At 41.8% G+C, this 15061-nt stretch overlaps 1 protein-coding gene across 1 annotated transcript; it reads left to right on the plus strand.

Annotated features, from left to right (window-relative positions):
* Positions 1 to 403: 403 nt before the first annotated feature.
* On the plus strand, positions 404 to 5775 carry VMA21 (vacuolar ATPase assembly factor VMA21). The gene is made up of 3 exons (XM_085060335.1): positions 404 to 552; positions 2158 to 2267; positions 3751 to 5775. The coding sequence occupies exons 1-3, from the start codon at positions 419 to 421 to the stop codon at positions 3891 to 3893; spliced, it is 387 nt and encodes a 128-aa protein (XP_084916461.1). The 5' UTR covers positions 404 to 418; the 3' UTR covers positions 3894 to 5775.
* The last annotated feature ends 9286 nt before the right edge of the window (positions 5776 to 15061 follow it).

Here is a 15061-nt window from a genome sequence, read left to right on the forward strand (position 1 = left end):
CCTGTAAGGAGCACTGATGGCACTGCTTTTCCAAGTTGGCAGTGAGCCTTCTCAGGGTAGTTTTCCCTGTAGAGATGACCTTGATCAAGTCCAGCAGAAGCTGTTGCTGTGGTCCAAGCCCCAGTCTGCCCTCCATCCTCCTATCTCTCTGTGCCTTTATTCCTCTGTCCCTTTATTCCTCAGTCTCCATCTCTCCTTCCCTTCTTTCCTCCATCCTTCTTTCCCTTCTTCCCTCCATCCTCCTGTCCCTTCTTCTTTCCATCCTCCTGTCCCTTCTCTTCTCCATCCTCCTGTCCCTCCATCCTCTGTCCCATCCCTCCATCCCTCCATCCCCGTCTCCCTCTCTCCCAGCCGTGCGGGGCTGGCCCCCTGCAGAACTCACCGCCCACCGCTAGGTAGCGCCAGCCCCCCGGTTGCTATGGCGACGGCTGCGCTGCCCCCCGCGCATGCGCGGCCCGTGCGGCGGCTTCCGGCGGGCCGGCGGCGGCGGGCCGCGATGGAGCGGTTCGGGCCGGGCCCCGTGAGCGCCGTGCCGGTGGCCGAGTTCAGACCGTGAGTACCGGCGCGGCCAGGGCCAGGGCCCGGCGGGACGGCCCGGCGGCGGGGTGCGGGGGAGGCTGCGCGCTAGGCCGCGGAGCGCGGGGAGCGCACCCGGCACGGCCAGCCCGCAGCGGGGCTGCAGCACCGGGGGAGAGCGGCGGCGGGGCGGGAGGGGAGCGGCGGCTCGGGGCAGGAGGAGCCGGAGCGGGTGCGGGAGGAGGCCCCGGGCTTGCCTTGAGCACGCTGCCTAACCCGGGGCCACCCCAGTCTCGAGCTGGAGGCTGCCGGCCTGCAGGGAAACGCGCCGCGCCAGGCTGAGCTTATACACGAATGTTTGTTTTTGCTGCGTAGGGAAGCGGTGAGAGTATGTCAGTGTAAGAAAAGTATTTGTCAGCAGTGGAGTTTTTAACTTTGGTAATAAGCTGGAGGTCATCTTACTCTTGTATGGGTAAGTGTTGATAGAATGGTTTCTAATTTCCATAGAGAAATTTTGAATGCAGTTGTGCCCTCCACCCTGACAGTCCTTCAGACAAACGCTGGTAAAGGAAAAGAATTCGAATGCATTTCTTTTGTTTAAGCTACTTAATGCGCTGCCTGAATGTATGGTGGTACCTGATCAGCAAAAAGTGCTGTTGGCTGCAGTGTAGAAGCTGTGCGTGGCTGCACGTGACAGAAAATTTCCCATTTTTACTTTTTTTTTTCCAAAGAAAACCATGCATATTTGTGTTTCAACCCTCTGAGGACACATGTCCTTGAATCAGGTAGTCTTTGAAAAAGTCAGAAGGGTATTGCCTGGCTTAGATGTTTACTTTAGAATAAAATACTGTAGTCAGCCAGGCAGAGTGAGTAAGAACTGGTGAAAGCACACACAAAACCAAGCTGTATGTGGTGTTTTGTAAACTTGAAACCTGTTCTAGCAGGTCAAGTTCAGGGAAACCTTACCAAGTACATATACCTTCAAAACCTTTCTCTTGGTAAAGGTCTTCTAGGTTTAAATCTGTGAAGGCAAAGTTTTGGTGTGTTGGCTCCACGTTCTGACTGTCGCTACACTTATTCCAGCTTTCTTAGTTAAAAACTGAGAAGTTATTTTTAAATAGAGGAACAATACCTAATAAAAAGGAACTTGGAGTAGTAAGCTGTTAAATTCCTTTAGTGTACTTCCCTTCCTATCCCAGCCTGAAGAATTTGTCATTTTCCTGGACTTGTAGTTACTTAAAAATAAAAAGGGAACTTGGCAAGTTTTAATGCAGAATACTGTCATATGACAAGTGCATGTGTAACTAATACTAGATATTTAACAATTATGCAGTAATACAAGGACAAACATATTAACATAACCCCCCACATTGATAATGCTTGCAAAGCAGTAACAGGGAAAAATCTAGAGATAGTTTTTGATTTTGTGAGCTTAGGCTTGCAGAATCATTACATTGTTTTGAATACAGTAAGTTTTATTGCAGCCAACAAATGCATAGTCCAAGTCTTTATTTTTTCCAAACAATACACTTACTCAGTTCTTGAAAAGTAATTGGCTTCTGTTTGGAACAAGTTTGTGTCCTGTTTCAGGTATATATATTGTGACTTTCTTTTGTGTGTAACTTCTCTTATTTATTTCAGAAATGAGGGTTCATTAACATCAACTTTAAGAACGCTTCTGTTCTTCACAGCTCTAATGATTACATTACCTGTTGGGCTATATTTTTCATCAAAGGCATATGTATTTGAAGGTAATTCTGTTTCTGCCAATTAGCATTGTTATTACAAAAATAGAGGAAAAGCACAGTCCTCTATTAGCATGTTTTTTCTTCCTGTTTAAATATTTGTTTCTGTATACAGACAAAAGGTTCTGTAATTTCTAATTAGAACAGAAAATTATATAAATGGTCAATGTCTTCTTCCCTGCATTGTGATCTGCAATCCAATATTTGCTGTTTGTTATACAGTGGTTTATATTGTATAGAGGTGCATTGTTCCCCTTACCTAAAGGGTATTTAACACCACCCTGCAGCAGACTTTTGTCAGAATCATCAAGGCTATGTTTCCTGCAGGTGTTGCAAGCTAATTGTGTGATCAAGATTGAATAGTCTTGTTCGTGAGGTTTATTTTTTGCTTTTTGGAACATATGTGCCATTTGTAAGTGTAAACAAGTTAAGTCATATGCAATTTCGTGTATTGAATGTAGTTGCTTGTAGAGTTTTCTTTCAATTAGAAAAAAAAGGATGAGAGACTTTGGCTGTTGGAACAAGCAGCCATGTGGTAGTCCTGATTCTACAAGGCTTTAATACTTATCTCCTGCAGTTCTAGGAAGTTATCTCCTTCAGAAGCTGGGAGGAGGAGGGGAGGAAGCAGCTGATTTTAAGAGCAGTTTGAGTGTATAAATGAGTTGTTCTGAGACCATTATCCTTTGGTGTGTACTGCTGCATGTAGTACATAGAAGGCTCAAAGCTTGTTAAGTAACTTTCAAGATCCTTTTGAACTTTTCTTTTTATTTGAGGTGTAGCAAGCTGAGGTTTAACTTCACTTTGTCAGTTAATAGCAAGATCTTTTGGCACTGAAAGGACTGAGTTTGTGATTGCAGGGTGGTGTTTTTGGAGCTTGTAATGTGTAGGTTTTGTTTGCTTTTGGGGAAGCTTTGTTGGTTTTTTAATATTAATTAAGGGAAACAATATTTCAGTGTTTGATCTTCTGATATTTGAAGGCTTTTTTTATATGAGATGCATTCATGTATATTAACTGGTGGGGAATTAGTTTTACAGTCTAAATACAGAAGGTAACAGTCCTCTAAATTTCATTGTTCTACCATTTTCTACTGTTTTAGTGGAAAATTAATTGTAGAATTCTCCCCCTTCTTTCTTCTACCTCCCTCCCCAATTTTATTGCCCCACAAAGAGAGTTACACTTAAGAAAAAAGGATGTTGAGGTTTGGTGCTGGAAGATACCAACAGAAAAAGTGAATGTTGTAGAACTCTAAGCTCGTGAAAGCAAACCCAGGGTATTTTATCTTAAATATTGAATATTGCAATGTTGCTTTGTTCCAGAATAGTTTCAAGGCCTTTAACTATCGCAGTGAATTCTTTCCTATGACTTGTTTTGAGCTCAGACTTTTGATACAGGAGTAAGTGTAACTTTGGTCTTCAGGAAGAATTGTGACTTGTCATGTCAGAGTTCCTAGCTCATCACTAATGCTCTTTACTGTCTTTGTTTCCTCAGGTTCCTTGGGAATGTCTGACAGAGACAGCTATTTTTATGCTGCCATAGTTGCTGTGGTCACTGTGCATGTGGTACTTGCTCTCTTTGTTTATGTAGCCTGGAACGAGGGGTCGCGGCAGTGGCGCGAAGGCAAACAGGACTAGAACGAAGATCGTCCGTGTTTGGTGTCCACAGACTGTAAATCAGATTTTTTGTGAGCTGAAGGAAAAGCATTCTTCCAAATGTGTAATACACATGTACAAAGAAGAGGCTAATGCCTCAGCTGTGGTTAAAATAAGACTTGTGCTCATCTTGACTGTGTACTGGTGTTTTCTGTAATGGTGATGGAAGTTGCTCTTTAGCCAGCCTCTACTGTGTCGAGCTGAGGAGGCCTTCACCTGCAATTAGAGTGGAATAATTATATACTTTTGAAAACTCTTGTAGCTGCTTTTGCTGTTCCTAGGATTTTTCTGGCTTGCTCTGAAAATAGTATTGGCATGAAGCAAGCATTACATTCTCAAGGAATTAAATTGCTAGTTTAAAAAGCTGCTTTACTTACTATCCAAATCCAGTGAAAAAGATGGAATTTCAGTTTGCTGTGGATAGTTTCCTGATTTGTGGATGTTGTGGTTTAACTCCAGCCAGCAACTGAGCACCATTCAGCTGCTCACTCACTCTGATCCCTCAGTGGGATGAGTGGGGGAATCAGGAAAGCAGAGTGAGAAAACTCATGGGTTTAGATAAAGACAGTTTAATAGGTAAAGCAAAAGCTGCACATGAGTGTGTTGGTTTTCAGTACAAATTCAAACCATAGCCCCATGGTAGCTATTATGAAGAAAATTACCTCTATCCCAGCCTAAACCAGCAGAGTGGAACAGGCATAATAAATATATTTCTGAGTTTAGATGTAATTTCAAAACCAGAATTGTTTAGAAACTCAGGTGATATTTTTCTAATGTGAAATACAATTTTTTTTTCTTTCAAATATATTTTTTATTGCAGTGTAAAATTCAGTCTTTAATTTCCTTTTGGGAGGACTGTGGTGTTATGCATTGCTCATCTTTCTCCTCTTCTACAGTTTATCCTGGTGATGCAAAGGAAAGGGCATAGCATATTTTTTTGTATGTCTTTACATGCAGTGGTATGTATCTCCTTGATATTTGCTGAAGTGTGCAGTTGGAATTCCTGTGGTAAAGCAGTGTCAGTCATAAACTCCTGTAGTGGCTGGTAGGAGAAGGAGGAGGAAAAAACAAGCTGTAGTCATCTGCAAATGGTGTCCTTTATGAAGCAGAGGACACAAAAGTGACCACATGGAAAATTGGCTTCTCTTCATAAAAACTTACTTGTACACTGTGAAATAATACAATATGTTGATTGTTTTCTTTTTTCCTTGGTTGTGTGTAGAGCTTCCTATAGTCAAACCTTAGTGAGATTTTTGTGGTGAGGGATAACCTGAATTTCATTCCACTGTTATGCCGTTGTTTGCAAGCTTTTTAGTCTCTGGCTAAAGCATTTTTCCTAAAGTTCCAGCAAGGCATAGAACTTTCCTAACACTGATGATGGCTGTTGTGCTTGAGGTCATTCTGTTAATTTGAATTTTCCAGGCTAAATTAGTTTAGCCTTTCTTGGAAGTTTTTTGCTTAATAGGGGGCTTGTCATGGTTTTCGGTGCTGCATGTGTCTGTGGTTAGACTTACGCTTGAATGATGCTAAAATTGTTTAACTGTGCCCAGTGGCTTGAGAATTATGTCCCCAAGCCTCATTCCTGTCTTGTCCACCCCAGTCCCACAAGAATATGCGCCGTGACACACTAATGCAAATCAGTTTTTACACTTTGTTTTCTGCCTTGTTACCTTTTCTCATCCAGAGCCCTGTTGTCAGGTTGCTGCTGGCAAACCAGAGAATCATCTCAGAGTACTTGAAGTGCAAAGTTAGTTTGTACATTGGCATATTGGCTTCCTGTTCTCCAGTGTGTGAAGTGTACTTTGTGGAACAAATACTGCCTTTTAATAAAGAGCTACCCCACAATACAAGATCCAGTAAACAATGTGTGCTGAAGAGTTTTTGAATAATGTCTTTAATATTGAACATGTGGAGTAAAGCAAATATATAGTCCTGCTCAGTAGCCTAGCTTTTTTTTTTAACTTACATTGGAGACTAAATGAAGAGAGTTACACTTACGAAATAAAGAAATTGAAGTTGATTTGGTACTAGAGGACAGTGGCAGAAAAAATGAATATTATAGATGTCTGAGATTTTGACTTCAAGGGGAACACACCTACCAAGCTCTATTAGCTGTGTCCTGTGCTATGTCAATTTTATGCTTCATGTAGCAGAATCCTTAGACACGAAGTTAATTTCCTAGGAATAACAGGAAAATAATTCCTTATTATAACCATTTAGTTACAAAAATCTGACAAGTTTAGCCTCTGCTGTATGTGCAGGCACTAAAATGTCTCAGCAGTTGGGGGTAATGAGTTGAGCATTAATCCATCCATTGGAAGATCTTTGAAGATAATGCTTTGATCCACAGCAACATTCCCAGTGAGAAAGGAGACACTGCCTGAGTCTGCACAGCCAGGTGCTGGTTTGATGTTGCCTGGGCTTCATCAGAAGTGGAGTGGAAACAGCCTCTCAGGTAAAGGGTGCAATGAAAACAGCCCATGAAGGGTTGTCCCTCTGCAGGCCATGGAGGTCCGTGGGGAGTATTCTCTTTCCTCCCTCCTTGCTAGCGGTGGGGACCCACACTGGAGCAGTCTGTTCCTGAAGGACTGCACCCTGTGGAGGGGACCCACACTAGAGCAATCTGTGAGGGACTCTTCTGAGGAGAGGAGGAAGGAGGGCAGGAACAATTTGTGAAGAACTGACCACAACACGCATTCACTGTCCCTGTGTGCCAGAGGGGAGGAGGTAGAGAACTTTGGGAGTAAAGGGGAACCTGGGAAAAAGGGAGTGCTGGGGGAAGGTGTTTTATGATTTTATGTTTTTTTTTCTCGTTACCTTACTCTGATTTGATTGGTAATAAATCAATTTCCTCAAACCAGGTCTGTTTTGCCCATGATGGTAATTGGTGAATGACCTTCCTGTGCTTGTCTCAATCCAGGAGCCTTTCAATATATTTTGTCTCCTTTGTCCAGCTGAGAAAGGGGGTTGCTAGAGCGACTTTGATGGGCTCTGGGTGTCTAGGCAAGATCAACCCACCTCATGTAAACTGATAGAAGTTGCGGAAAAATCAGAGTTCTTGTTGGTTTGATTTTTTTTTTCTATAAAATGGTGATGTGAAATTTGTAGCGGTGTAATACTCTAAAGTACTACAGTAATCACAAGTTCAGTTGATCACCTCTGTGTGTACTGTAAGTTTGTTAATTTTACTACTAGGAATGTATTTGAGACAACTCTTAAAAAGACAGTTGGGAAAACTGTCTGCATAAATCATTCAGTACTTTACAGTTGCCTCTGACTTAATGGTCCATCGTCTTTGCATAGGTTGACAATTAGTTTAGCTAAAGCAAACAATTGTATCTCACAGTGAGCAAATACCTTGAGACCAATTGTAACAGAAATTTTCCAGAACATTTTCCAAGATTATGAATAGACAGTGGGGGAATTGAGAAATGGAACATCAGTGTCATTTCATTAGTTTTCATCTTTTGTTCTTACCATTTCTGTTTTTTCAAATGCCTGCAGGACATTGTGGTGGTGGGTAGCCAGCCTGTGAAACTGTGCAGGTGAGTGAGCAGCTTTGGTTTGTGCTTAGGGATGCCTGACTTAACTCATTATTAACTGCCAGCACTGAGTAAGAAGTCTCCAGAGCACATGGTGATGGTGATCATGCTGTTAAGAGGAATTATCATTGATTAAGGTACATAAGCTTGAAACAGTCTTTGTAGTGCGTTTGAAACAAAATAAAACACTGCCTACCTGTTTCTTTCATTGTAAGAGAGGGCCTAGTAATAACTCTCAACATTAAAAAAAAACCCAAAACAAAACCCCAAGAAAACAGCTGAACACAAAACCAATAACTGTACCTTCCAGAAGGCCCAAGTCCTGCCTTATTTTCCCTCAGGCTGGTGCCAGGCTGGAGGTTGTGGTTTTTCCATACTGCTAGAGCAGCACGGCAAACTAGAGGGCAGGCTTTGCTCCCTGATCTCTCAGATGGGCCAGGGGAAGGTGTGGTGCTCACCAAATTGGTGAACAGTAAAATGTTTGATGGTACTGCAGTTTTGGTGGGTTTTACACTGCTGTAGCTACTGTTGTTAAACAAACTGTGCTTAGGTTTCTGACAGCCCTCGAAGCTAGATAGTGTGCTGAGAGCCTCAGGCAGGGATGTGGTTGGTAATAATTCAGATGAGTAAGAGATGGGAGAGCAGGGGGCCCTTCAATAACCAACTGAGCCAGACATGTATTACAAAATACCATATTTTGGGTATGACAAACATAGGTAGGGTGCAGCCCATAGGGCAAGAGGAGAAAGGGGTCTTGTGAAGCAGAGGAGTGACTTGGGAGATGGGGTGAGGGCTGGAATGTGCTAGCATGGCTTGATATATGATGGCTGAAACACTATGTTTTGTTTGGAAGTGTTTATTCCAGTGTTTCTCAAGGGATTATGCAGAACCATTGGTCTGAAATATTAAATGTAAATCATACAAAATAGTGAGTTACTTCCATTTTTAACTTCCAACTGAAGTTTTTCATACCTTGACAGCTTTGCTGTGTGGTATCTGGGACACATTTATTCACCTTGTCTTGTACAAACCAGCATGGTTACTGGCTCTGAGTCATCTCAAAGGGCATGGTCAAGCCCTTGGAGTGTAAATATTTCTTTAAAAATACCAAAGAGCAACTGCCACTCTAATGTTTCATTAGCTCCAATCAACTGTCAGTTTAAGGGAGACACAGAAGCTGCTTGTTTAGAGTTGACAGGGAGCAGAGCTTATTGTGTCCCTACAAGAGGAGGCCCTCAGATGCTTGAATGGGGCTTGCAAGAAGAAATTGCTGTGTGATTCAGGGCCTCTGCAGTCATTCTCTTATCTGAAGATATCCCGGTGTCTGAATTTCTGAGCTGTTGGCATAGAACTTGAGTCTTTGTTAGGAGAAACACAGTGTTGTGTAACAATGCTGAGCTATAGATGTAAGACAGGAGATGGAGGTAAACTCTTGAGACTTGAGCTCTGTTTGAACCTAAGGCAATAAGAAAAAGGATGGGGAAAATGTAGGTGGATTCCTGTAGAAAGCAGCTTTTTGTGGGTGCTGGTCTCCCAATTCTGAACCCATGAGACAGAGCCAATGGAGGCCCTATTTCAAAAGGCAGGGATACTGACTGAGAAGCTTAGTGGGGAAGGATGCCCAGGGTGAAGGGCTAGGAAAGTTGAGTAGTTAATTTGGTGACTGTTTGGCTGAATGCCTGGGACTGAGATTTTTTTGGTGCTGTTTTGCTGTCACACTTCACAACCCTTTTGTCCTACTGGCTTTGGATGGAATATTCTTGCTGAGATGATTCCCTTGTGTGCCCACTGTTTGGAGGGCTGATCAGGTGCTTACCTGCAGCTGTGCTCTTAAAACAGCACAAACTGCTCACAGGCCTGCAACAAAAGCTGTTGCTGCTTTTGGTTGGTATATGAGACAGTGGTTTAATAGTTTTAGTGAAAGTGGCCCAGGGTGTAGGCACAGGGGGTACGTTATTAATTAAAACTGTTTCTAATTGAAGAATGATTTATGAGTGAGAGTAATAGCAGTCAGAGATTAAGAACAAACACTGCTGTGGGTGTGGGCCCATGCTGCAGGCACCATAGAGGAGACGTTTAATACCTTTGCAGTTCTTCATCCTCAAGATGCAAGATCCCCAACTTTCTCTTAGCATGCTTGAGTCATTAATGTGGTTCTGCTAACGTTAGAGATCAACTAGAAGCTTGGCTTCACAGCTGGAATGCTGCTCATTTCAAGGGAATGAGTCTTTGATGTGTAGGTGGGTTTGTGTCTGACAAAAGATGGAAGAACCCACTTTGCTCTCAAACCACATTACACTTTGAGCCCTTTCCTAGAATAATTCCTACCGAATTAGCAAGTGTTGGATGATTCTTAATGTGAAGCGTTATGATTGAGCATAGAGTTTCTTTACAAGCTTCTGTTATGTCTACAATACAATGTTTCTTTCTTCTGAGTAAAGTATGCCCTCACCAAAAAAATTCAAACCAGAGGTGATTCTGATGATTTGGGTGTTTTAACTGTTTTGGTGGCAATTTGTGTTAGGTGTAACTCCTGTGTTTAAATGTGGAGTGGCTGTAGCCCGTCACCTGCAGGTTTAGCCCAGTATCCCTGAGACTTGGGTCAATGCTGAATCCTGTGTTTAATAAGGATTCCTCTGCGGGTCTTAATGCTTAGGGGCTTCAACACAGCTCCCAGTTTTACTAAGTGAAAACCGGACCTTGGTTTTTATATTTGAATTATAATTGCCTCTTTCTATATGATAATGACTGACTGATTTGTTACATTAAGCCACTTCCTTTATTCCAATCTAGCATTTATTTCTAACCCATTACAGTTCTGCAAACAGCAGTAAGTCACTCCTTTTCATACTTCTCCCTCTTTACCTTTCCTTATTAAGTGCTTTCCATGGAAGCAAATGTTTCCTGTAGTGTGATATCTCTTGTGATCCCTAGTTAAGATCATGTTGAATTCTTTAGGGAAAGATGAGATTTTTGTAACACTTGGTGCATATTTTGCTTTCCTACCCATGTATTTTCAGAATTGTTTGTTCTATCAGCTCTGATACTTGAGGCATGAAAAGAGTAATTTGAGAGAAAAAACGTTTACAATTTTAAAGACAATTTCTGTATCAGTTACCTATTTGTCATGGGTGTTTGGGAGGAGTAACTAAAAACATCAAAATAGCAGCAGGTTTCTGTATCATCAAATGTCTATTAGGTTCAGAACAGTCCAAATCTGTGGTCAAATGTAGTTTTATTTTCACATACTACAGGACTCAAGAACATGTAAGTAGATTGAGTAGCATTGGCAGTGGGATCCAGGCTTCTTTCACTTCTCCAGCCCTAAAAGTAAACTACTTTGGTAGTTTTGGCCTTTTGGTCGAAGGAAACCTTTCTCTAAGGAAATCTTAGAGACCTCCTCAGGAATATGTGATGGATGCAACTCTTCAAGATGCCTGCCCATGCCAAAATGCTGTGTTTGCTTTATATCAAGCTTATGCAGGGGATTAATTTGGAAGCAGCTGAGTGGCTTGTGAACTTTTTACCTCAGGTCAGGTGGGCTCTAGCTGCATGGTCCAAATTGCTATTTGATGGAATAAATGATTTTTGTGTGCTTTCTGTGGACTTTGTTCAAAGTGTGAACAGGTAATTCATCTCAGCAGGTAATTCCACAGAGCACCAGAACTAATTTGCTACAATTCTATTCAGTTAAAGATGAAGCGATGCAATGATGTGTCTGATTACATAAGCTCAAGTTCAGTTGATCACCTCTGTGTGTGGATATAATATATGAACTGATTGACTAGTAAAGCAGAGTAATTTATTTCGTGTTGCCTCCTTGAATTCTTCAAAGACTATTTTCTTTTGTTTCAAACTCAGCAGTTTGCTGAGCCTCAGAGATTCCTGTACAGACAGATTGACCAGTAAGAGGAATTGGTGTGTTTTTAGAAGGCAGTGTGCTTCCGATTCTTGTGAAGAGCAGGTGAGGCTTTGCATCATAAGGGAAGTCCCCTTGCCTGCAATCCTGGCTTTTGGAGAATTAACAAGGACTGGACCCAAATCAGATGATAATTGAAATGCAGAAAATGAGGTATTGGAGGTAACTGTGCCAGGACTGCTATGGTTTTTTGGATGGGTAAGAAGATCCATCAGTAACAGGATGTCAACTGACTCTTCTTTTTCTCACTTGCATTCCTAGCACTGAGAAATCAGTATAACCACATCATTTACTCTTAACAGTCTGAAAAACACAGTCCATTTCCTCAGGAAAAAAAAATCTGCTTTCAAGCAGGTTTTGAGACTTGGTACAAACTTAAGCTGCTTTAGCCAAAAAAAAAGAGCTTTTGGATAAAACTCTGGTGGTAGTGTTGATGGATTTCCCCCTCCAGAAAACACTGCATATTGCTTTTGTGCAAAAAATAAAGGTGAGTATCGAAGAATACCATGTGGCAGCATCCTCAGGTTCATTGTGTTGCAACAGGGCATTTAATCTTCCTAGAGATTGTATCACTAAGTATCCAGATACCACTTGCTTTGCATGTGCTGCCTGTTCTTGCAGCTATTCCCAAAGAGCAAGGCAGGATCCAGCTGCCCTCAGTATTTATGAGCGCAGAGGGAGAGCTGATCACTGTCCCCAAGTCACCATACAAGATCAGTCAGGCTAAAGAGTATTGCCAACAAACTCAGCAAATGTGTCCAGGTGGAAGTAGAGAGGTGTTTAGTGCAGTTAGTACAGGATAACTCATGGAGTCATTGGACATGGCCTTGGAGCTATGGCACATCTACCCTCAGAGAGATAAAGGGACTCACGTCGCTGGCTGTGGCAGATCACAGGGTAAGAACTGGAGGGCAGGTGAGGGAAGGGACTGGAACTTGAATTTTTTACCCACTGCTCTGCCAGCAATATCTGCCATTCACCACCATCCATCCACAGGGATTTTTTAGGAATTGATTCTGGTGAGAACTGGAATCAGTGGATACCTGGACTGTTACCTTATTTTGCATAGCTCTTTACAAAGACTGCAGCTCACATTGTAGCCCAGGCTTTCCTTCCTTGTCAGTTCTTCTGAGTATTCAATTAAACCCCTGTTTCAGCACTTCTTTGCCATTGTTCAGCTGGCTTTAGACTTTTCTGGGTTTCTTTCAGAGATACCTTTTCTCTGCATCATCATTTCCTTCCACATCTAAAATCTTAAAGTAATAAAAAAGGCTCGTTGAAATTTGCACACTGCTGAAGGATGGTACTGCACTTGAACTGTGTCATTCCATTATCCTTTCAATGATGTTAGTGCTGGGCTTTTGTCCTGCTTCACACTTCAAGAGCACATCCCTTCATTTGCCCAGAAGGTTGAGCTGGGAATGAGTTCAGTGGTCAGGGTTCAGAATATGCATGTGGTGCTATCTGGGGTAAGGCTTGGCATGAGACTGGAAAAATACAGCAGTGAGCAAATGATAAAGGAATTAAACTAATATACAGACCCTAATTTTTCGTGTATGCCTTGGGGTATGTGCATGTCTTAGTCTTAGCTTTAAGCAGTGTATTGTTTGGGAAAGTACATTCAAGCATGACTAATCTGCATTTGTCTCCCTCTCTCAAAACATTGTTTCATTTGAAATGTTTTATTTCTCTGTATTTAAAGAATATTCTTTCATAATGCAAAAGCTATTTTTCATTTTTCTGGAACAATTGGTGGAAGTGTGTTTCTATTAATCTTTCTATTATTTAAGCGCTTCTATCTGCAATACACAATAGAAACAAATGAATTGATTTTTTTGAGACAAGCTTGCTTTTTATCCTACAGAAACGATGACTCATGAGATTCATCCAACCCTCATCTGTATTCCTCCCCCAGCTAATAAGTTAAATGTGAGTTTTGTGTTTGTATTAAAAGACAGCCTGTGCGTACCTCACCAGGGAGCTTGTTTGAACATGGAGTTCACAAGAGGAAAATTCCTTACCACAGTAAAACTGCTTCATTGGGCATTAAGGAGCTTTGCAAAGTTTGCTCCTTAAGTGAAGAAAACAGCATTAGATTTAATTCACTGCTCAGATTTACAGTGATCCTAGTCTGGCGTGCTTATATGTCTTCATGATAATGCCAGAAGGTTTGTGGTTCTGATATGTGAAGAGAATGCAGAAGGCAGAGACCTGTAATGCTTTGTCTGTGAGACTGTTAATCCTACAGATGGAGAGTATCAGGGTGTATAAGATTCTACACTGATCTAGGATAAAAACACCCTTTATTTTCATTCTGAAACAGTCCTGCAAGTGATTGTGCTGGTCTAAGAAGGGAGCATGTAGGATGGGGATGGGTGCAGGTATTTTTAATCAGTGTTTCTGCTGAAGCCCCATGTGATAAGGAGACATTCTTAGCTGGAGCTGACTCCACATTAATGCAGAGAAGCTTTTTAAAAGCTAAAATGAGGTATGGCCTTGCAGCTCCATGGTATGGATGGACTAGGGGGTTTAGCTGGGAGGAAATAGCGCCTTCTCAGTACAATTCACTGCATGAAAAATAGCCAATTTCTCTGCAGAGCTGTGGGGTTTGTATTGGGCTTTTTTAACTGAGCAAAGTCTTCTGGGTATCCACATACTGCTTTTTGGTGAAATCTGGAGAGGGATAGCAAAAGAAGAAGCTTTCCAGAAAGAGATTTACACCCTGTACATCAGCTTGTTCCTGTTTGGGCACCGCACAAAACACTGCCTTGCTGATGTTGGGATAACTGGTACTTAGCTAAGACTGGTGAGATTGATTTTTCTAGAAACAATAAAAACTTCACGTGTAGATATCTCCTCCTTTCACCTTTCCCTGTGGTGGAGGGATGGGCTGTAATTGCAGAGGCTGCACAATAGACATGCCCATTCTCTTTGCCAGTCAGAGCTAAAAGCCTCTTTCTGTATAACTTTAAGGCCAACTATCTGTGTGTTCCTGTTAAAAGGTTTTGAGATTTTGCAGCACTTCTGTTTTCCTGGAACTCTCCAAAGCAAGTGTGCTTCTGTGAATGGAATTCTTGATAGGTGACCCTGCAGAAGTGCAAATGACTGTGTTCTGTACAGTAAAGGGTTATGAGAACATACATCTGCAAGAATGAAAGATGAAAGCAACCTAGACCATTAATTTCACATTTTCTAACGGAGAAAAACACTTTGAGCAGACACAGCATGTGGAAGGAAGAAGAAAAATGCCACCACTGGCAGATATGTGAAGTTGAACTATGTGTTGAAGCTCAGAGATTGAAGGCTCCAGAGGGTAATTCACACTCTTGCCTTACAACTCAGTCAGGATTATGGTTGCAAGTGCAGTGAGCACCAGAATATTATGTGAGAATTCTGCCAAAAATATGTTTGGCAGCTGTATGAATAGACAAGGAGTGTCTTTAGCTTGACAGGTAGTATTTACTTTCTCCCATCTCCAGACAACTGCAAGAGAAAGGGGTTTTCTTTTGGGTGGATTTCCCTTGGCTGGTATTGACAGTTTTCCTTAATTTGGTTTTCATGAGTGATGTGTTGGTTTGACATAGTCCTGTGCATGAGCAGAATGTAATATTCCAAATTTAAGACTTCAAGGTAAACAAATTCCCAATGCAAAAGGCAATCTCAGAGTCTTCCAAAACCTCCCTCATGAT

Source organism: Lichenostomus cassidix, chromosome 4A (genome assembly GCF_008360975.1).
Source record: "Lichenostomus cassidix isolate B80296 chromosome 4A, HeHo_3.0, whole genome shotgun sequence".
NCBI classification, from domain to species: domain Eukaryota; kingdom Metazoa; phylum Chordata; class Aves; order Passeriformes; family Meliphagidae; genus Lichenostomus; species Lichenostomus cassidix.